The 24,470-nt window shown below is 37.9% G+C and overlaps 1 protein-coding gene across 1 annotated transcript in view; it reads right to left on the bottom strand.

The window, feature by feature from the left end:
* Positions 1-20,800, bottom strand: part of PRKCI (protein kinase C iota) — a 98,202-nt gene extending 77,402 nt beyond the window's left edge. Inside the window, exons 1-2 of the mRNA XM_057499922.1 lie at positions 20,497-20,800; positions 6,749-6,870 (exon numbers count right to left, since the gene is read on the bottom strand). Coding sequence (XP_057355905.1) covers positions 6,749-6,870; positions 20,497-20,597 — 223 coding nt within the window. The 5' untranslated portion in view covers positions 20,598-20,800. The remainder of the gene's footprint in view (positions 1-6,748; positions 6,871-20,496) is intronic.
* Between the last annotated feature and the right edge of the window lie 3,670 nt (positions 20,801-24,470).

Raw genomic sequence — 24,470 nt, 5'->3', positions numbered from 1 at the left:
GCTCGTGGCTAGGAAGAATTAATATCGTTAAAATGGCCATCCTGCCCAAAGCAATATACAGATTTGATGCAATCCCTATGAAACTACCAGCAACATTCTTCAATGAACTGGAACAAATAATTCAAAATTTCATATGGAAACACCAAAGACCCCGAATAGCCAAAGCAATCCTGAGAAAGAAGAATAAAGTAGGGGGCATCTCACTCCCCAACTTCAAGCTCTACTATAAAGCCATAGTAATCAAGACAATTTGGTACTGGCACAAGAGCAGAGCCACAGACCAATGGAACAGACTAGAGAATCCAGACATTAACCCAGACATATATGGTCAATTAATATTTGATAAAGGAGCCATGGATGTACAATGGCGAAATGACAGTCTCTTCAACAGGTGGTGCTGGCAAAACTGGACAGCTACATGTAGGAGAATGAAACTGGACCATTGTCTAACCCCATATACAAAGTAAACTCAAAATCGATCAAAGACCTGAATGTAAGTCATGAAACCATTAAACTCTTGGAAGAAAACATAGGCACAAACCTCTTAGACATAAACATGAGTGACCTCTTCTTGAACATCTCTCCCCGGGCAAGGAAAACAACAGCAAAAATGAGTAAGTGGGACTATATGAAGCTGAAAAGCTTCTGTACAGCAAAAGACACCATCAATAGAACAAGAAGGATCCCTACAGTATGGGAGAATATATTTGAAAATGACACATCCGATAAAGGCTTGACGTCCAGAATATATAAAGAGCTCACACACCTCAACAAACAAAAAACAAATAACCCAATTAAAAAATGGGCAGAGGAACTGAACAGACAGTTCTCCAAAAAAGAAATACAGATGGCCAACAGACACATGAAAAGATGCTCCACATCGCTAATTATCAGAGAAATGCAAATTAAAACTACAATGAGGTATCACCTCACACCAGTAAGGATGGCTGCCATCCAAAAGACAAACAACAACAAATGTTGGCGAGGCTGTGGAGAAAGGGGAACCCCCCTACACTGCTGGTGGGAATGTAAGTTAGTTCAACCATTGTGGAAAGCAGTATGGAGGTACATCAAAATGCTCAAAACAGACTTACCATTTGACCCAGGAATTCCACTCCTAGGAACTTACCCTAAGAACGCAGCAATCAAGTTTGAGAAAGACAGATGCACCCCTATGTTTATTGCAGCACTATTTACAATAGCCAAGAATTGGAAGCAACCTAAATGTCCATCAATAGATGAATGGATAAAGAAGATGTGGTACATATACACAATGGAATACTACTCAGCCATAAGAAAAGGGCAAATCCAATCATTTGCAGCAACATGGATGGAGCTGGAGGGTATTATGCTCAGTGACACAAGTCAAGCGGAGAAAGAGAAATACCAAATGATTTCACTTATCTGTGGAATATAAGAACAAAGGAAAAACTGAAGGAACAAAACAGCAGCAGAATCACAGAACTCAAGAATGGACTAACAGGTACCAAAGGGAAAGGGACTGGGGAGGATGGGTGGGTAGGGAGGGATAAGGGGGGGAGAAGTAGGGGGGTATTAAGATTAACATGCATGGGGGGTAGGAGAAAAGGGAGGGCTGTACAACACAGAGAAGGCAAGTAGTGATTCTACAACATTTTGCTATGCTGATGGACAGTGACTGTAAAGGGGTTTATAGGGGAGACCTGGTATAGGGGAGAGCCTAGTAAACATAACATTCGTCATGTAAGTGTAGATTAGTGATACCAAAAACAAAGCAAAAAAAAAAAAAAGGGCAGTTCCTGTGTGGTAACCTCCAATGAGTTCTACCCAAGGGTATAAAGGGCATATAAACGTGTAGGCAAAGGGTCTGTTTGTGTTTATACAGAGGATCAAAGCCTAATTGGGCTACCCCGAAAATGAACTAAGATACGATATGAAAAAGAACTTCCAACATCTGCACTCTCTGGAAGACTCATGCCAGAAGATGATCATCAAAAAACCCCAACAAAGATCCACGCACTGCTACAGCTGTAGATGCACTCATCCCACCAGTTCCTGGACTTGCCATAGGAATGAGGAAGGAGATATCTAAGCTGGCCTGTGCATACAGTAAAACAACAAATTTGACTGGATCTATACTGTTGGAACTCAACCAAGAATTAGGAGAAGTGCAAATTGTAGCGCTCCAAAATCTTGCAACTACAGACTATTTACTGTTAAAAGAACATAAGGGAGGTGAACATTCCCCAGGAATGGGTTGTTTTAATTTGTCTGATTTCTCTCAGACGGTTCAAGTTCAGTTGGACAATATCCACCATATCATAGATAAGTTTTCACAAATGCCTAAGGTGCCTAACTGGTTTTCTTGGTTTCACTGGAGATGGCTGGTAATTACAGATATGCTTTGGTTATGTAACTCTACTCCTATTATGTTAATGTGTGTGCGCAATTTAAGTAGTAGCTTAAAACCTATACATGCTGAAGTACTCTACAAGAAGATATGTCAAAGAAATAATCAATCTTCCCATGTTTTCTTCCGCCTGCTACTTCTATAGCTTTTCTTCTTCCTTCCTAATTACAACCCTTAAATAGAATTCGTGCCTCATATCAAATTTACCGAGTATCATAATTCTTCCAAGTGGTAAAGATACCTCAAGACAAATGCTGGGCATAGAAGCCACAGGGCATAAATATGCAAAGAAGTAAAAAGCTAACCTTTTCAAACAATAAAACTTCCCTCTCACTTACCAACTTCACATTTCCCTGTATGGCCCCGGAAGATGACTGGTTAGCCAGAGACGGGTAAGATTCCTCAAGGGAGGAACAACCTAAGACAGGCACAGTCGCAGGGGGGCCATCAGGTGAGAAATTGGGGATCAACAGAGGCGAGGCTTAGAACCTCACCCCCCCGTTCTAAGAGAAATCTTCTGCATACGTGGATGTTTTATTGCCCTTGTCTAGCTTGGATTAACACATAGTCTACAGGCACACACCTGATCATCTACATTTGCTCTCTTACAACACTAAACTATGTTTTCTACCTTTATCTTGTATCTACCTACCACTTCAGCATTTTATTAAAAATAATAATAATAAAGAGAGAAATGTGGTATCCACATATAAATCAAGTATAAAAACCAAATGAGTATTCATATTTGAACTGACTGTTTATAGTTCATAATGCATGAGCAAAACCGAAAGTTTCTGTGATGACTGCCCTTGTACTGTTCACTATGTAACTTATTCATTATGTAAGAATTTGTTCTACATGTAAGAACTTGTTTGTTATGCCTCAGAAGATTGGAGACTGACGAAAATTAGGCTTGGGGTGGATTAATGATTGTGCATTGAGCATTGACTCCCCTATACAGAATTTTATTGTCGTTAACAACCATTTGATCAATAAATATGAGAGATGCCCTCACAAAAAAAAAAAAAACAGGACAGACTTCCAATGGTAAAATAAATAAGTAACCGGGATGTAATGTATAGCATAAGGAATATAGTCAAGATATTGTAACAGCTTGGTAGGGTGATAGCTGGAACCTAGAATTATGTATATAAATGTTCTACCACTGTGTTGTACACTTGAAACTAATGTAATGTAATACTGTGCGTCAACTACCCTTCAATAAAAAATAATTATTAAAAAAAAAAAAATACAGAGATGTAAATGTAAAAAAAAAGAAAAACAAATAAATGGCATGAAATGACAGGATTAAAATGAGAATAACATTGGTTCATGATAAGGATCAGTTTACTGATGCTAACTATAGTCTATGCACTGTGCTAAATTTTATAGTCTCATTTTCATGATGAAGATACATGTGAGATATCCACATCATTTATTATTAATAATATTTAAACAAACCTTGTGATAGAAATCAAAAAGTGGTTGAATAGATGAAGATACTCGGTCTTACTCTTAAATAACATGAAATTTAAAATACCAACCTAGCATTTCACTTCAGTTAAATAAAAAGATGTTAAATATTCATATGATGACTGGTTAGCCAGAGACGGGTAAGATTCCTCAAGGGAGGAACAACCTAAGACAGGCACAGTCGCAGGGGGGTCATCAGGTGAGAAATTGGGGATCAACAGAGGTGAGGCTTAGAACCTCACCCTCCCTGTTCTGAGAGAAATCTTCTGCATATGTGGATGTTTTATTGCCCTTGTCTAGCTTGGATTAACACATAGTCTACAGGCACACACCTGATCATCTACATTTGCTCTCTTACAACACTAAACTATGTTTTCTACCTTTAGGTTGTATCTACCTACCACTTCAGCATTTTATTAAAAATAATAAAGAGAGAAATGTGGTATCCACATATAAATCAAGTATAAAAATCAAATGTGTATTCATATTTGAACTGACTGTTTATAGTTCATAATGCATGAGCAAAACCAAAAGTTTCTGTGATGACTGCCCTTGTACTGTTCACCATGTAACTTATTCACTATGTAAGAATTTGTTCTCCATGTAAGAACTTGTTCGTTATGCTTCAGAAGATTGGAGACTGACGAAAATTAGGCTTGGGGTGGATTAATGATTGTGCATTGAGCATTGACTCCCCTATACAGAATTTTATTGTTGTTAACAACCATTTGATCAATAAATATGAGAGATGCCCTAACAACAACAACCAAAAAAAAAGTACACACTTCCAATTGTAAAATAAATAAGTAACCGGGATGTAATGTATAGCATAAGGAATATAGTCAAAATATTGTAACAACTTGGTATGGTGATAGCTGGTACCTAGAATTATCATGTATATAAATGTTGAATCACTGTGTTGTACACCTGAAACTAATGTAATGTAATACTGTGTGTCAACTACCCTTCAATAAAAAATAATTATCTAAAAAAAAAAAAAAAATTCATATGTGAGGTTGGTGAAGGCAAGTGTAAAGGGATGTTCTCATTCAATGTAGTTGTGCCATATATTGGTTTAATTTTTTCTGATAGCAAATTGTCACTAGCTACCAAAATTTACAATGTGAATATTCTGCAAATCCTGTACAATAGCACAAAATTGCACATAAAAATGTTCACTATATACTCCTTACAATAGAAAATAACTGGAAGGAGTCCAAATGTCAATCTGCAAGGGATTAAATAAATCATGAAGATCTACAATATGGAATACTATGCAGTGTTAACAAAAAGGTAATGCAATCTGATGCACACTGAAATGAAGAAATATCCAATACACAACGTAAAAGGGAAATATTGCTTTGTATTTAATTCTTTTCGTGTAAGAAAAATGTGCTTATAAATAATGTATAGAAAAGAATGTTAATACATACATAGACTCCAGAAGGATATATACTTGTTACCAGTGGTTTCTTCTCTTAGGACAGGGATTAGTGAGGGAGAAGAGGAGAGAAAGTGCAAATGCAAGACTTCTTTTCAAATTTCCTAAACATCTGCAGTACTCTTTTTTTCCCCAAACAGTGAACATGGGTTATCTTAGAGAAAATTTTCAAATGTCTTTTAAAATTGAAACTGGGTTTGAATTTACTATAGCTTAGTGCTGGGATAGTATATTTCCAGGGCTCTTCACGTCATGGAACACAGAAATGGCCCCAAATATTGAGCTACATATAATGACATTCCTTATAATGAAATTCTATTTACATTTTATTACAATTTACAACTAATGGAAAAACATTACAATTAATGGAATGACCATATTACAATTAATGGAAAACCATTATACAAAATTAGCAGATTTAGTGCTTCTTTTAACTATTCTTGAATGACATTCCATCATGTAAAATAAAGTCTACTGTGGGTTGCAAAGCATTCCAGGATCTAGTCCTATGTTTCTCAAACTTTAATATTCATATCTCACCTGTAGACCCTAATAAAATATAGATTCTGGTTCAGTAGTCTGTGATGGGGCCTGGGTGTGCCCTTTTCTAGTAAGTTCCACAGACCATACTTTGAGCAGCAAGGATCACGTCCAAGTTCATACTTCACCATGCCCCACACTTTGGATTTAGTGAATTACAGCTCTTCCTCACACACCATGTTCTTCATACCTCCATGCCCTTTTATATCTTATTCTTTACTGTAAATGAAGGTTTTCCCATCACCTTCTTCACTCAAAAACTTTTACTCTTTGTTATAGGTTTAGTTCAAACATCACAGATACTTCAGGCATATGTATATGCTGCTTCTTACACATTCCAAGGTCCATATGCATTTACATTCAACTTCCACATTTGTTATTCACGTATCTATCTCCCTAAGAGACTATGAGTTTGAGGATAGAAAATATCTATCCCCAGCACACAGATATTTAATAAATGTGTTCTGAGTACAAGTTACTAAGTATTGAATTTCTGCAACCACCTATGAAGTAATGGTTGTCACAGTTATTTTTATTCCATAACATTTTATTTAAAAGGAATACTGAGTAAAAAATACTGTCAAATTATTGAAGGCAATCTCTTAAAATATAAGACCACTTATATTCAAAATTAAAGTAAAACAACATTATTTAATGAGATGTTTATCTTGTTGTGGGGGGGAAGTCACATTAATTTCACTTGACTTGGAGGTAAAAAGGGCAAAACAAAGATTGTATTCTTTGCTACTCTTTTAACTTAAATACCAAAAGAAAAACAAGAATAACATCAAATTTCTAATATTCCTTCCCCCTTAATTAGGACTTTTATTATATTTTAAAAACAAATGACAGAATAGTATCTTAAACCAAATGCTTACACAGGCAGTCCCCTCTTTACTACTCACCTTCCTCATCAATCCATTTCATGGTGAAAAGCTGCTCATTGTCAAAAGAACACATGTCTCGAACCTCATTACAAAGGCCCTCAAAGGAGATTGAAGGTTCAAAATGGGTTATCATGATATCCCTGAAAAAGAAAAGGATTTTTAAGTTTGACAATGATTAAAAATAACACTGCTCTCTATATATTAATAATTGCCCATCTGACAATTTGATGGACTTCTACTGTTTTGTGTCTGTGTCAACATGGGTTGCTTTCAGTAAACTATCTTTGTAAAGTAAAAAAAAGAAAGTATCAGTGTTAAGAGATACTTAAAAATAAAAATAGTGCATTTGTGGGAAATCTTAGTTCAATCTCCCTTCCTCATTCAGGAAGCCCTGACACATGGCAGTCCTGCTTTTGCTTTAATGTTAGTCACCAAAAGCTCACTCTTTCGTGAGGCATTGTACTCCACTGATGAATAGTTCTATTATTGATAAGTTTCTGCCTATATTTAATTGAAATCTATTCCCATCACTAGTCCCAGATCTCCCCACCCCAAAAAGTCTACTTGTCATCCAAAAAATGGTCCTTTAATAATTTGACATAGAGCTGCCCAATCTCCTTCCTCAGCACTGACTTCCACAGATTAACCACACGAGACTGTCAACCACTCTTTGTATGGCATAATTTTAGATCCCAAACTTCATTTTCACCTTTTTCCAAAGAAAATCCCATTTGCCAAAACTGGTTTTAAAACGTGATTCATATTTTTATGATTCATCAGGTAGATAGCAAAAAGCATAGGAATAAACATAAATGTGTATTTACTTTTTGTATTAGCGTTTGAGAAGCAATAATATTTAAATACATCTACCTAGCAGCTATTCACTGTAAACTGCAACAATGTTTCAGAGCAGAGGCATGGGATTTTCCTCCAAGGAGCCATGAGAAGGCTCCCTATGGTCTAATCACCACACAGTAGCTAGCCACAGTCATCCTTCCAAAAATAAGTCGACTAGACTGAATGACTCCAGTTTAACAAACAATATAGTTATCTTTGTATGTGTCAGGCTCGACTCTAAGAGAGTTACACAAAATTAATGTAGTTCATGTCCTTTTTCTGTTTTAAACCCTTCAAATACCTTTCCCCTCTCATGCAGAATAAAATGAAAAGTCCCTACCTAACTGGGCCTACAAGGTCCTGTGTGAACTGGTCCTGGCTATCTCCTGGACATACCTCTTCTATCCCTGGACAGATAAAACAATGTTCATTAGTCCACCATCTACCCCAGCTAAAATACAGGCTTGGCGAAAGGAGGGATTTTGTTTTGTTCAATATATTCCTAGAGATCAACACAGTGCCTAGCAAAAAATGGGTGCTTGATAAATATTTGTTGAAGGAAGGAAATGACACTGTGTTAGGAACGTGAACAGACATGGGTAGTTAGAACACAGTCGGAAATAGGAATTAAAAATTTTAGTCATCTGCAAAAAAATTTAAGACTGCAGTGGGCTATAGAAGGTAAGCAGAGAGCCAAGCATGGAAATTGAATGGCCTTTTCTTGAAAATCGTTCTCTAAGTGTCTCAGAGTTTTCTGCCCCTGCCTCTTAGAACCCTTCTGCCTGGGCTCCCAGAACAGTATGCTCCCCTGGCTCTTTCTACTCTGCTGAACACTTAAGTCTCCTTTTGTCTTCAATCACACAACATTCTTTTACACCCTCTCTCATATTCATTCTTCGTCTCTCTTTCTCTCTGAAACCTAACCCACATTCAATGTTTTAACTATTATCTCCATATAGGGGGTTCCTAAATCTGTATTTCCAGTTCTCTGTGCTATTTTAAGACTTGTAATAATCTGGTCCTAATTTCTATCCCACCATTCCCAACACAAATAACTCTACTACAGACATGTCATTTGCTCATAAGCTCCATACATAAGACCTTGATGATACAAGTTTTGATCTTGATGTTTTCTCAGTTTAAGGCCCATTTTATGGAGGGAGGTGGGGGATTAATCTTTAACAGCCACTTCAACATCAACTTCTATTAAACCTTTTTCAACCACACAAGCCCAGTGGTCTAAACTTCTAAGCCTGTCCAACGTCTATCTTTATGTTCCATTTTGTTATTTGGCTCATTATATAGTGACAACACCTCTTCAACTAAATTATACTCAACTGGAGGACAAAACTTTGGGGGGATTTTTAAATATTTTCACTCAACTATTAACATAATAGGAACTAAATATTTGTTAACTGAATGAAGGAAAATATTTTCTAGGAGAAACCCAGATTCCACAAAATGCACTTCTGACAAGGAAGTATCACTGTTTATGCTTTCTTAGTCTATAAACATTTATAGAAAACTTAGTATGCTCCCCGTGTTTAAACAAACTTTATCTTATTTAATCTTCACAATAACCATCAAATTAGCCATACTAATCTGACTTTACAGATTTAAAAAGCAAAGCACAAAGAAATATTTGCCAATCTCATGGTTAGGAAATAGAATATGCATTCAAATCCAATTCTCCTAACGACACTCACTGTGGCTGCTGTGACTGACCTCCCCCAACCCAGGCACACCCTCCTTAACAATAGAGCATTTATTATACCAGCTGCTGGGGGTGCTACCAGTAGACAACCACAGCTGTCAGGCTCCTTCAGAGATCTGACTGCTCCCCTAGGGGCACACCACATCCCACAACCAATGACTGACCCAATGTGGGGGAAGAAATGTCCAAAACATGGCTGAGGAAAGCTGAAGTGTCAATTCATCTTCAGAACTCCCCGGAGGGTCAACGGAGGTTTCTGTTGAGACTCCAGGGTATCTTGATTTTTTTTCCTAAACTTGCTGCCCTCCCTTCCTTTCTCTTCCTTAGCTGTCAATCCCAAGAGCACTCCTGAATAAACCTCCTACGTGCTAATCTGAGACACCACTTTCCACAGCGGTATCCACCCAATGCATAGCTGTTACCAGATGATATTTTTTGACAAAAACATAATGGATACAAGCAGTCAATCTTACTTTTAAGAGATTGGCTAAAGAAATATGTAATACTTGTTTTGGAGATAAGTCTACTATAGTACATGAAGCTATTTTTTTTTTAATTTTCAGAGAAAATACATTGCCATCACATGTATTATACATATTTTGTGTATACCATGTATGATAAATGTCTCCCCTGCCCTCCCCTCCCCTGTAAAATGTAAAATCTATGACAGTAGACACTTTGTTTTGCTATTGCTGTATCACCAGTACCCGAAGCAGTGTTGGCCCAGAGTGGACATTCAATTAATATATGTTGAGTAAATGTAGGTGTTACATGTTGGACTCTAAAGAAAGGATGGAGAAATGTAAAAATAAACAACACTCCAGGATGCAGGAATGGTATATATTAGGAAGTCACAGTAATAATGGTCAAGACTAGAGAGGTAAAGATAGGATGCTTAGGTTTGAATCCAGACTCTATCACTTACCAGCTGTATAACCTTAGGTGAGTTACTTAACTTCTATGTGGCTCAATTTCCTCATCTATATAATGGGAATATTAATTTCTCACACAGCATTATAAGGATTTAATGGATTGAGTTAAAATTTATACTTCAAATAATGCCTAGCATAGAGCACTCTATATGTTTAGTAAATTTAAAAAACTTTATATATTTGTGAAACGTCATTACAGAGATAAAAATAATCCAGCCTTCTAAAAGTAATACATATATATGCTTTCTGTTTAATGTGGCAGAGGGAACACACATCTATATATTCTAAAGGCCCAAGGAAATGACAGAAAACTGAAATGACAAATTATCAGTCTCAGAAAACAAAAAAGTTACTAAGAAGACCAGAAAGTATGAGAAAATCCTAGATGATTAAAACCAGATGGATTAAAACTGACAAAAAAATTTAAAAAAACCCAGCCCCAAACAACAAAGTTAAGAGGAACCTTTAAAAGAGAGACGTTTTATTGACACAGGATTACTTTTCCTGTAGTGGGGGCGGGGGTGGGTAGGGCACCGGGAAGGCAGTATAACACAGAGAAGACAAGTAGTGACTCTATAGCATCTTACTATGCTGATGGACAGTGACTGTAATGGGGTATGTGGTGGGGACTTGATAATGGGGGAGTCTAGTAACCACAATGTTGCTCATGTAATTGTATATTAATGATACCAAAAAAGAAAGATTACTTTTCCTTCTCTAAGCATCTACTTGGCTCATCAAGTACATAACACTTACATAAGCACTCATTACAAATGCTTTTTAAAATTACTTTAAAGAAAAATTTATCAGTTAAAAAACAGAATGTTATAAACTTTTACAATGTAAAAACTACTAAGAAAAATCAACATGTGGAGATAAGGGAAAGGAATAAATTTTAAAGTCTCTTTCCTAGTGGAGAGTCAATACTCTATCTAAAACTAGTAATTTAAAAATAAAAGCAGGTTATGAGGGAAAAACCTGAATAAAAAAACAGGCAAATGAATTGAACAGATATTTCTTCAAAGAAGACATACAAATGGCAAACAAGCTTATAAAAAGGTGTTCAACATCACTAATCATTAGGGAAATGCACATCAAAACCATAATGAAAGATTACCTCACACACATGAGGATGGCTACTATCAAAAACACAGAGATTAACAAGTACTGACAGGGAGGTGGAGAAACAGGAGTCATGTGCACTGCTGGTGGAAAAGTAAAATGGTGCAGCAGCTATAGAAAACAGTATGGAGGTTCCTCAAAAAATCTAAAATAAAATTTCCATATGATCCAGCAATTCCACTTCTGGGTATACACCTAAAAGAACTGAAAGCAGGCTGTACACCCATGTTTACAGCAGCATTATTCACAATAGCCAAAAGGTGGAAGCAATCCAAGTGGCCTTCAACAGATGAATGGATAAACAAAATGTGGGGAGTGTGTCAGTGTGTACACACATACATACATATACACAAAGGAATACTATTCAGCCTTTAAAAGGAAGGAAATTCTGACACACGTTACAACATGGATGATCCTTAAAGACATTATGCAAGTGAAACAGGCCAGTCATATAAGTGATTCCATTTATATGAGGTGTCTAAAGCAGCCAAATTCACAGAAAGTAGAATGGTGGTTGCCAAGGGTTGAGAACGGCAATGGAAAGTAACTGTTCAACAGGTATAGAGTTTCAGTTTTGCAAAAGGAAAAAGTTCTGGAGTTTGTTGCACAACAATATGAAAATAGTTAATACTACTGAAATGTAAACTTGAAAATGGTTAACATGGTAAATTTAATTGTTTTATCCCAATTAAAAAGAAAAAAGAAAAGTAGGAGGTGTATTATTTAAGTTATAAATGTAACCACAAGAGCAAGTAAAAATAGGAGAGGAGGCAATGAACAAGTGCTAAATTCTACATCTTTCATACTGATGAACACCCATACTAACAGAACAAAATTTTAAAAGTAGTTAACTGTGGGTGGTGAAACTGGGGACTGGAGAGAGGCTACAATGAAAAGAAAATGTACTTCTTAACTTAGAACCTTCTGAATGGTATAGATTATTAATTTTTCTACCCTGTAAAGGTGTGGTTTTATTATAAAATTTACCTTCTAGTAAAATAAATATAAATAAAATATAAAACATTTAAAAAGACTTTTATAAATGTATTGCTTTAAATATTTAAAAATTTTTTAAAAAACAAAATAGTTCCTTCTAATAATGTTAAAAGAGAACCTGTTATCTTAAAGCAATTTTTCTCTCAAAATACCCTCAAAGTTACTAGTATACGGAGGTAAGTAAGGATTGAGAGAATGTATCTGAGAATTAAATTAGAAGAGAAGTCTCCCATGGAATTTCTCAGGCAAAGAACAATAGTGACATTATCTTTTTTGAATGCAAGGGGAAAAAATTAGTATGATTAGACATCATCACAACATGAGTTCCTTATTAAGGTCTACATGGAGTTAAAATTACCACGTATGTAAATGAGCATGCTTGTAAACAATAAGCATTTTTCAGAAATCTTATTTTTCAAGAGCTAAAATATCAGAAGACACAAATGTTTTTAAAACATCTGCATAATCCTTAATAACTTAAGTACACACATTCTAAAGAGAGTCAATGAAGCAGTCATGCCTTATCAACTGCCACTCCTTAAGTTCCAGGAACTTAAAACATTTAAGGGAGTTTTACATAAACACTTCACTAAGTAATTGGGAAAGCACCATGTTCATCCACTCCACAATCACCAGATTCTTATTTTAGTGCCAAAGCTAAAAATGAGCTGTGAAATAAAGATATTACATTCTAAAGGTATAAACAAATTATGCATGACAGATTTTTTTTCTGGGTTTAACTTCAGTGTTAGCATAAATTATGTTACCACTGGCCTTCAATGGAATATAGACTGCTTCACCACAAAAATTCCCCAAATGGCAAATTTAGATATAGTTTTGGTTGATTTTTTTTAAAAAAAGGGAAAACAGTGCTTTTAATTTTGCTATTGGGCTACAGAAGATAAACTGCTTTAAGCATTCACTATGTTCCTATGTTCTAAAATAGAGAATCTAGTTTTTCCTTAGGAATAACTACTTTAAAAACAAACCTGAAAAGAGCCATATTCAGCCCTTCCCCTAACTCAGTATGAGCTTTTCTCCTAAATTAAATGTAGCATAATCAGGAAAAAAGTTTTATTTGTAATCACCATGATACTGATTTTAGATGGGATCATCCATGTATGGCAAAACCAGTGGGTGAGAAATGTTTTGGGGAAATAGTACATTTGTACAATTTCAAAATATCATTCCTTGTTAATTTACAAAAAAAAAAAGGCTATAATGCAACTACATTTTTAATAATGAAAGACAGCGAATTAACTCAAAAAGAACTGTGAAATAGGAATTTGACAATAAAGCAAAAAAGTAATCTTAAAAAGCACCACCAATACAGTAAAAGGGAAAAGAAAGTTCGTTGAAGGGTAAGACTTAGCTTTGTATTGTAGCTTACTAAGCTTCAATGTTTTCATCTATAAAATGGAGATAATGATATTTACCTATGAATGTTGTGAAGATTAAATAAAAATAAGTTCAAAACACAATTCTTGGAATGTGTAAGTATGTTATAAAAGTTTCTATGCTCACAGACTTCAAGAAGGGACTACCAGTTACCAAAGGAGAGGTGTGGGAGGGCGGGTGGGGAGGGAGGGAGAAGGGGGCTGAAGGGTATTAGTACACATGGTGTGGGGGAGTTTAGTACACATGGTGTGGGGGGTCACAGGGAAGACAGTGTAGCACATAGAAGGCAAATAGCGAATCTGTGGCATCTTACTACACTGATGGAAAGTGACTGCAATGGCGTATGGTGGGGACTTGATAATATGGGTGAATGTAGTAACCACATTGTTTTTTATGTGAAACATTCATAAGAGTATATATCAATAATACCTTAATAAATAAAAAAATTAAAAAATAAAAAGTTTCTATACTCTTCGAACGTATTTCAAAGGGAAAAAAGGAGGCTGGGTGTCTCTAAAGATAATTTATGAAATTTTTCTATTGATCATATTTCATTAAGATAAAAGATTACTGCCAAAATTGAGCACTGTCTGGAAAACCAAAAAAAAGTAAAACTGTTATTAGCAGATGATATTACGTACGTCTAAGCTCTAAGACAGTAAACTAAGAAATTACTAGAATAAGGTGGCCAGTTCAACTTAAACATACAAAAATAGATGGTATATAATAAGCACCTGAGAATAAAAAATCCCATTCATATAAACAGCAAAATTATAAAATATCTAAGAATAAACTTTCCAGGAAGTGTGGAAGATGTATGGCACAGGAATCCTACTGAAAAACAAGGAAGAAATTCCACATACTTGCAAAGCAAGCCTCAATGTTATAAAACTAGCAGTTCTCAAACTAATCTGTAAATTCAGTACAATTCCAAATCAAAATGCCAATAAGATTTCTTTTCTGGAACCAAAACAACCTTCAAAAATTCATCTGGAAGGAAAAATGCAGAAGATGGCTAAGAAAACTCAGAAAGAGAAAGCTAATAAAATGGGCCTTTCCATAACATATTAAAATTAACTCTACTGTAATAATTAAACCAATGGTGGTATGTGCAAATTAGACTTCTCCCCCAAAATCAATGAAACAAGGTACTTATGCATATCTAAGATATTTAGTACATAACAAAGTTGTCATTTCAAATCAGTGGTAAAAGAACAACCTATTCAATAATGGTACTAGAATACATTTTGAAAAAATTTAAGTTGTATCAGTACACCAAAAATAACTAAACCCCCAAATACCAGATTCATTGAAAAGATAATCACTTAAAAGTTGCATAACAGCAGAAAAATAGAATATTTTTAGATGAGACACACATCTACAGAAGAAAGGAAACCCAGAAACCATAAAGAAAAAAAAGGAGAGATTTAATTACATAAAAATTAAAGACTCCAGACAAGCAACAAGTTAGAGAAATGCTGGCTGGCAACTTTTTTTAACAGATAAAATGTCAGGGTCCCTTCAGACAAATTAATTAAAAAAGGAAAAAGAATCCAAGAGAAAAAATGAGCAAAGGACATGAACAATCCACAGAGGAAATTCAAATGATCAATAATGTATAAAAAGATAGTTGCAAAAAAAATTAGCATTTTTTTGCCAATCCTACTGGCAAAAATTTAAAAGATCAATAACATGCAATGGGAGCATAGGGAAAATGTTTCATTTGTATGTACACTGTTATTGGGAATGTAAACTGATGTTTTTGGAGGACAATATCAGGTTTTAAAATTGGCAGAGCTTTGACCATGTTTGCAAAATATATATTAAATACAAGGATGATTTGAAATAGTGATTTCATGAAAGCAACTGTGTATGTTAGATTAAAAAAAAAGATTAAAGTACGGTATTACAATAATATGGAACACTAGGTACTAATTATAAAGAAAGAGGTGCATTACTGTAACTGTCTTGTCTACCTATCTATCTGCATATACGTATCTATTTATCTGTCTATTCTGACTGACATGGACAGATGACCACAAATGAAAAAAATCAAGTTGAAGAAACGTGTGGAAATATCAATCTATTTATTGGAAAAAGAAAAGGGTGTGTGTGTGTATGTGTACACATATCTATACACACTGATATGATGTAGCATATCCCAAACTGTTAACAATGGCTACCCCTAGGATGTGTGAGTAAGAGGCTACAGGGAGAACTTTCTACTTAACGTATTTCTGTATTTTTTAAATTTAGCTTTAATGCCTTGACTTTGTGATCTGTATTTGGTCACTAGTGGCATTTTTATCATCATTCTCAGACACATTTCTACATAGGTGAGCTGTCATGCCTAGTGCTTAGGACATAGAGCAAAGCACACAACAAATGATTTGTTTAGTTAATTCCAGACATTTCACTTGGATGCCCCCAGAGCAGCCTGAGCTCCAAATTAGGTTATTTGTTCCAGGTAAGGAATTCCCTTCTCTCACAAATCTCTTCCTTCTATATTCCCTAGTCTCTCCCAAATAAGAAACTTACGAGTTGTCAGGCATTGTCTCTCTCTTCCAGACAGGCAATCTTTAATTCATACTGATTCTGCCCCCTACAATTGCCACTGAGTCCATGTCTTCTTTTCCTTCTCCTCAGACTTTCTCACCTGGACTACCTACAAAGCCTCCAAATTAGTTTCATCCTTCACCAATTCATTTCCCATACTGGCTCCAACAATGATCTTTCTAAAATGAAAATCTTACCATGTATCTCTCTTACTTAAAACCTTCACCAGTGAGAAAAATCTGACGCCCCCAGTGTGATATTCAACAATCTTCACCACCTACTGCCTGTGAACCTTATTAACTCCATTTCACACTTTATGTCCTAATAAGGAATGAATATAAGGAATGAATATAACAACTAAACTGACTAATTCCCCAAACATCATGCAGTTGTGCCACGCCTGGAATAACCCTCCCCCGACCCCATCACCATCCACCAAGAGAACCTGTTCCTCCTTTAAAAGCCTCAGACATTTCATCCTCTGGGGAGGCTCCCCTCACCCCAAATTCCTCTCCAGTATCCATCCCTGCAAGCACCTTACACATAAACACACACCCTTTTATTAAATATGTCTTTCCTCCTACTAGTCTCTTAGCTCCTCCAGGGCAAAACCTTGTCCTATCCACTGCTATATACTCTGGGTCCATCCTAGCACCACGTGCCTAGCTTAGAGTAGGTGTTCAACAGTATTTATTAAATTGTGTTTAAACAAACTTTGGTAGTATGTGAAATCCTAAGCAAGATTGGGATTTTTAAAATTCAGGTTTTAATTAGGCTCAATTCAACCATAAAAGAAACAAACACTGAAGTTACCATAAACAGAGGGTTGGGAGTTGTATTAGAAAGCTGACACCTCCAAGGAGAATTTTTCTGTAGAGCTGCTTCTTTCTCCTCTGCTTCCTCAAACCTTCAGTTTGCACATGGTCCTGGCCTCCTCAGCCTCTCCCTCAACTCTTTTGCTTCAGACCTCACTGCTAACAAGCAATTTATCTCCTATTATCTAATTCAAATTTCTGAGAGGGTAGTTTTGGTTTTGGTTTTTGGCACCAGGCCACCATGTCCTTTCTCTCTAGTAAAGCTATGGATCCGTTGCCCAGTGGTTAGGGTGCTATGCTGAAGCTCCAGGACCAATAAACATTCCCCCAACTCTCAAATCAATATACTATTTTTATTTCCTGAGAACAATTACTAGAGTATATTGCTAAAATTATTTTGCAATACTTTAAAAAACAAGTCTTGCCAAGACTTGTTCACAGTGAGAAAAATGCTGCATACTTCTTCACTGAACCAGCTACACACTCCAAATACATAAGAAGTTAACAATTTCTTTTTATTTGTAGATGTGCACAGAAAGAACCATCTGGAGTGTTACAACTGCTCAAGAATAGTGGTTTAAAAAGCATTTTTAAAAGCTTTTTGCATAATTTCCCATAGATTTCAATATAAAGAAATAAGCAGTCCAGACATTTCCTTGTTAAGTTCTATCCCATAATATCAGGTAATTTTATATAAGGATAAGCACACATAATGGCAATCTATTACTAACAAAACCTGTTTGTCTTCCTCCAAACTGACACCACTAGGTAATGACTGGAGAAGGAAAGCCATTCACTGACGAGCTCTCGTGAGGAAAGAGGGGTATAGGCTGTGAGACAGGCACTCTTAGGTGGTCTCCAATAAAATCAGATTCTCAGAGCAGTTAAGGTCCTGCTTAAAAACTAGAAAAAACCTAAGAGTCTATCAGAGAGACATCAGATTTGCACTAAGAACAAATTTAACAGAATGAGAACATTACACTCTTTGAAAGAAGGCAATGTATTCACATAAAAAGTTTTGGCTATTCCAAGATTCAACATTCACTGGAAAGAAATATTGTTAGAAGGTGCTAAGGGGAAGCTCTCTGATAATGACCATTCAGAAAATCTGAGGAAAAAGAAGCTTTTTCAAATGCAGGTTATCTTCACATTTCTTAATATAAAGAAGGATCTTCTATTTTAAAATCAGGTGGTCTATGGAGAAGACAAGTAGTGACTCTATAGCATCTTGGTACGCTGATGACTGACTGCAGTGGGGTTGGGGAGGACTTTATGATAAGGGTGAATGTTGTAACTACAATGTTGCTCATGTGAAACCTTCATAAGATTGTATATCAATGACACCTTAATTTAAAAAATCAGGTGTTCTAGTTAGCAACCTGTTTATTAACTATGCTCATTGGTGACTCTTTAGTTTCATCTGTAGTAATGAGCAGCTGACTAATATAACCATCAGTTTGGACTAGTGTTAATAAATATATCTTAACAGATCTAATTTCAGAGGACAAAAATTGGCATAATTTAGAGAGCACTGATGTCTCTAAATGAGGCTTGAAATGAAGGCACTATTCGAAAGCTTTCATTGAATAAAAAGCACTAAAGGGCAAGGGTTGATTCTTTCATTCCTTAGCAAAACTTCCTAGATTTTAAAAAACAATGAAAATGCTAACTTCAATGTCTTGGAAACTTTATAGTCAAGCACTAAAAGAGTTTTATGTACTTATTTTCTTTTTTAAAAGTAATTGGAGCAATAAGCCAAGAAAAAATAAAACCTCCCCTCCTAAAGGACAGTCAACTTTGATTTCTTTCCAAAGGAGCTTATAATGGTTTTAATTTCCTAACTGGCCTCTTTACATTTGTCAAACTAACAAAAAAAGGAAGAAGCACTGATTTCTCTGCATCTAACAACTCATGGAACTATCAACTTTATAAAATAGAACACATTCTAAAGTGAAATAACTCATCAATCATATTAAAGGTAAGGTAAAGGAAGCAAAGTTTTTTCCCACAAGTGTACTTTCCAGCTGACCATCCTCAAATCAAAACAGCTCTTGAAACAACTACGGACTTTTAAAAAGCATATACACACTTCCCGGTATTTTAAAATCAAGACCTCCTTGATCAATTTAAGCAAAAACACTGACATTGTCCAAAATAACTCCTGCAAACTGCTCCTGAATACAGTCAAGCTAATAAGAGGTCAGCGACTTTCTGAGAGCAAACAAACTAGTAAGTCCTTATATCAAATCGTTAAGATATTTAGCGGCTTATATTTTCTTTGAAAGCAAAACAAGAGCGGCATTTTGAAAGTCTGCTATCTTCACTGATCCTCTCAGGAATGTAAAAGTATGCACTGCAATTTCAACCTCCTAGTGCTTGAGTTTTCTAAAGCAATTTACCTCTGCTTGGACCAGCTCTAAGACAGACCAAAACAGTCAGGTTTTCTGTTAGCTCTTTCAAATTTTTCTGTTCACACTAACCCATCACCTTTCTAATGCTTCAAAATATAGCCATCTCAAAGAAATTTTAAACCACAACTGAATTCAAGGGAAGGGGGATACTTCAGGTCACTGACTGTAAAATATGACTTAATACAACAGTCTTAGGGCTAGATTATTTCTGGTATTTCCAGAGTTATAATTTAGGTAATAAGGGTAAAGATCACAGATTATAAAACTGTGCCTAGGCTCCTCCTCTTCTCACCTTACCATATTTCACCCTATCTGAGGGTCCTTGAAGCAACTGATAGGAAAATCGTTCACAACATTTTAATTGACACATACATAACCTAATCTTGGCGAAACGTTAAGTCCCGAATGCACATCCCTGAAAACCCATCAAGTTAAGTAACATCTCCTATGTCTAATATACTGGCAGCCTGACTATAGCCCAGATAACACTTTGTGAACTCCTCTAGGCGATGTAGTTAAACCTGACTTAAAAGAACCTGCGACTTTCGGCCTTCTGGTAGTCAAAAGGGCCAGCAAATTCAAACAGTCCTGTCTTTAAAGCCTGTGGCAAACTTACTTAGTAACGGAGGTATCTCTCGGAATCAACTCTCACCCCAAATACATCCAGACTTAATGACGTAAAGACCTTATAAATGTCTTAGCAGGCGAATCTCTCGAACCCACCAGGTGGACCTACTCTACTCCCAGGCTCCTCCCTCGGATCCTCCGCTGGACTCAAAGCCGCGCGACTCCAGGGCACCCGGCACCACATCTTGGGGACGCCCCACGCACCTCCCTCCGACCACTAGGTCATCCATCGGAGTCCCCAGTCTCCAGCCCAGACCAACCCGTCCACATCTTCAGTCCCTCGCCCTCCCCTCCTCCAGGCCAAGTCGGCTGGCCTTTCGCCTGCCTTCCACCTCCACCACTACACCGGGAAACTCACCCGCGGTAGTAGGCTTTCACCCGGACCTGGTGAGCATGTTCCCCGCTGCAGCCGCCTGCGACTGGATGAGACATGGTACTGCTGTCCCTCTGGGTCGGCATCTCCTTACTCCCCCGTCGCAGAGCCGGAGGCCGCGGGTGCGGGAGGCGCGCCAGGCTCGCAAAGGGCTCCGCTGCCCGAGTCACGCCCAGAGCCGCGGTGCCTGCTCGCCTACCTGCCCTTCCCGCCCGCGGCGCGGACCAGATGGTCGCCCCCGCGGACAGCCGGAACAGCGCGGCTCCTCCCGCCGCGGGGCGCAGCACGCCTCCCCACCTCGGTCCCTCCCACCTCACTGGTTCCAAAGGCCCACATTCCGGGTGAGGGCGGGCGCGACCATCGATCCAGCTCCAGGAGCCTCGGTGCCCGGCTGAACCACTCTTACGGGGGGTAAGGAAAAGGCAGGGAGGGAGGATGGGAGATGCTGACCACCACAGCAAATGGCCCTAAGGGAGACTTTCGTTGAAGCTGTGATTGAGAGAACGCCAAACTTCAGGTAACTAAATTCCGTAAAAAGTCCTTTCCCTACAGGGAAAACAGCAAGGGACAAATGCTGCTGCAGCATCCCACCCACTTTCCTAACTTGGTCGCGTCCGCGGTCAGCCGACTTGGGACTCGGGATGGATTCGCCCTGCGGCTTTCTGGGATTTGGAGTTCCCGGGGGATTCTGGGACTTCAGGTTCCGTACGTGTAGAGCGCCCCGCCTTCTCGCCGGTGGAGTCTGTCTCCCGCTGGCGTCTCGGGAGCCATGGGCGTGGAAATTCTCTGTCTTGCTTGAGCATCTGAGATCACTGGAAATGAGTGGGCTTCGACAGGATATGTAGATTTTGTTCTCTGATGAATTATCCCTTCCAGTTGCATAAATCATCTCAATTATACAGTGACTTTTTTGGGAATAAGAATTTGGTTACCTGCTGAGCATAGCTTCTTTAATGGAAGAATTTAATAATACATGTAATAATGAATGAAATAAAGGAAAACTCATCTAAAAGATACGATAGAGGACTGATTTTTCTTCCCTCGCGGCCCCCAGATCCAGGCGTTTGTATATTGCCATTGCATAGAACACGTACACGAGGAATATTGATCCAGCCAGCCATCATCCATCCAGTCATGGCTCTGTCACATACTGCAATTACAGGTAGCATGAATCCAGCCACTTCATTAGTCCTGATACCAAGGCATGCTAAAAGAAAATACCTCTTCACTATGGCAAAACAGGCTTATGAAGTCATAGTTTTGTGTGACACTTAGTTTGGTATGATGTCCTTCAACGGCTACAAATTTGGATTAAATATTCTTAAAAATTCTCTTTGAAAGAGTGGGTATCAAGATTTGGGGTAATTGGGGACCTTCAGCAGAATGATAAATACCAATCAACTATGGAATATAAATAATTTTTAAAAGTGAAATTGTGAAATTTTAATTGGATTAATAGAAAATTTAGTATGCTTGTGACATATTTGAAAGATTATATAATGCTCTAGAGAAGAAAATTTATGTTAAAGGGAAAGTGAGAATTTAGAAAGGTAAGGCATGGAAAACTTTTTACTTTGGATCCCTATTTCTTAGAAGTTTGAAAGCTCCTTTGCCATTGGCCTCATAGCATGCTTTGGCCATTTTTTCAGAACAGGGTTATTGCTTACACTGTCATCAACAAAAATCTGTAAATATTGATAATTTGCATCAATCCCACCATATAAATAAGTTTCCTTTATTGAATGATGAAAGCTTTTAGTTGTGATTATCAGGGAAAACATGACCTTTATTTTTTAACAGCATTATTGACATAATTCACATACCATATGTATTGCCAATGGGTTTCAGCCCTGGACAAGTTTGCTATGGATTTAACGTGACCAAAGAAATTGACAGCAAAATGTTCTTTGGGGTGAAAGGGTATATTACCCAGCTTGTTCTCCCAGCGGTTAGGTTAAGCACTAGCGTCTCTGCCTCCACCCAGAGCACTGAGCGTGAGCTCTCTAAAGAGTGCAATAATAGCTTATTGCCTAAAGATGAGGAATCAGTAGCATAGCAACAGGCCAGTTACATCATCAGGTGGTTTAAGTTCAGTGAGGATCCTGGCCATAGGAACCCCAACTTCCCCACACTCCACCCATCCAGAATTCTTGCCTTTCAATCTACATGCTCTCAATCTTCTGCAATGGTCCCTGTGCAAGAAAGCTGGGGCATGATAACCAGATTCCACAACAGCAACAGAGGATAACAACAACTTAGAGATAATAACAAAAATTAAGATACAACAAGATTTTGATACCGGTAAGAGAAATTATAATAATCCTCAAGCCAGAGGAGATTCCTAATAACAAAAATTATAATAACCCTCAAGCCAGAGAAAGTTACCAATCCACAAAGACCTTAGGGGCAATGACACACATGTTTTAATGACACCAACATAGGCAAATCTTGTCCATCAGGTAGGGTGCATGCAAGAGAGTGGTCCTGTGATAGTACTGTAGCAGGAAGGGTTCCTTTCCAGGTCTAGTATATTAAACTTTTACTCCTTTCCCCATGGGGGTTACTGGAGGTGCATGTACTGGCCATAATGATAAAACAAAACTCCCCAATAAGATGCTCCTACTAATAGCTGTTCAGGATATACTACTGCGACCTTTGGGGGCCGCTCTGCTGTTATTCCAGGAATACACAGGAGACCAGCTTCCAGGCCTTGTCCCCAACATGCCAAGAAAGCCAGCCATTGTTGGTCCATGTGTCAAAAGGTCCAAGGCCATGTTCACTCAATGGAGTCTCCAGGGTTTAGTGCAGTTGGTGCTTGCAGCAAGATATTCTGGTGGCCAAACCTTGGCTTCAGTGATTCTTCCTTGGTTTGTACTTGCAGTTATATAGGGGAGGCAGCCATATGTGTTAACATGTCTATAGGGCTCAGGGCTCCCTTTTGGGGTCTCTCATTCAAACACCGTAGCACAGTCCATAATGGGACTGACCATCCCTGCAGACAATTGGTATCTGACTTTAGTCTGGATTTTAACAAGCCACTGTGCCTCTCTATCATGCCTGCTGCAGTAGGATTGTATGGTCCAGGAAACTTCCATTTGATTCCCAGCTGTTGTACCCATTCTTGCAGTGTATGTCCAGTAAAATGGGTGCCCTGTTCACTCTAAATTACCTGTGGTCAGCCATAGGCAACAAAGAGACGATCCAGGCCTCTTTTGGTAGTCTGCTGGTCTGCACAATGGGCAGAAAAAGCAACCAGAAGTCCAGTAGCTGTGTCCACAAAAGTCATAGCATACCGATATCCTTCTGACACAGGTAGAGGCCCAATATAGTCTATCTGCCACCTGACGAGGGGTATAGGCCCCTTAGCTATTGTCCCATGTTGCACACAAAACTCTGCCGGGCTTTACTAACTACATCAAAGGTCAAAGGCAAGCCCCACCGATGGGCTACAGCCCACATTGTCTTTTGCCCCGCATGCAACAAACACTAATGTAACCATTGAGATACATCAGAGGCAGGCTTTCCTTCTAACCAACATATCTGGGCCAATTGATCTGCTTCATCATTTCCTGGGGATGCCAGTAGCAAATGACCTGTCACATGGTATACTATAATTATTTTAGTCTGACCACAGGCCCATAAGTCTTGCCACATTTCTTGCCCCCAAAGGGGTTGGTGACCAAACAGCCAGTTGGTATGGTACCAGGTTGGTAGCCACAGGGTCAAGCCCGGATAGATGGCCCAGCTGTCAGTGCAGACAACTACAGGGAAGGGCTCCTTGCTGACCAAAAGCCACACAGCCCGCAACTCTGCCCACTGGCTGCTCTTCCCCTCACTATCTTCCATCCTTATTGTCTCAGACTTAGAATGGAAAGTTATAGCCCTCCATTTTGGGGGCTGCCCATGGCTGGAGCTGTGTAGCATGCATCTTTGGGTATAGGGACTCTTCCCTCTCAATA

This window comes from Manis pentadactyla, chromosome 1 (assembly GCF_030020395.1).
Source record: "Manis pentadactyla isolate mManPen7 chromosome 1, mManPen7.hap1, whole genome shotgun sequence".
NCBI classification, from domain to species: domain Eukaryota; kingdom Metazoa; phylum Chordata; class Mammalia; order Pholidota; family Manidae; genus Manis; species Manis pentadactyla.
This window is presented reverse-complemented; position numbering and strand designations above follow the sequence as displayed.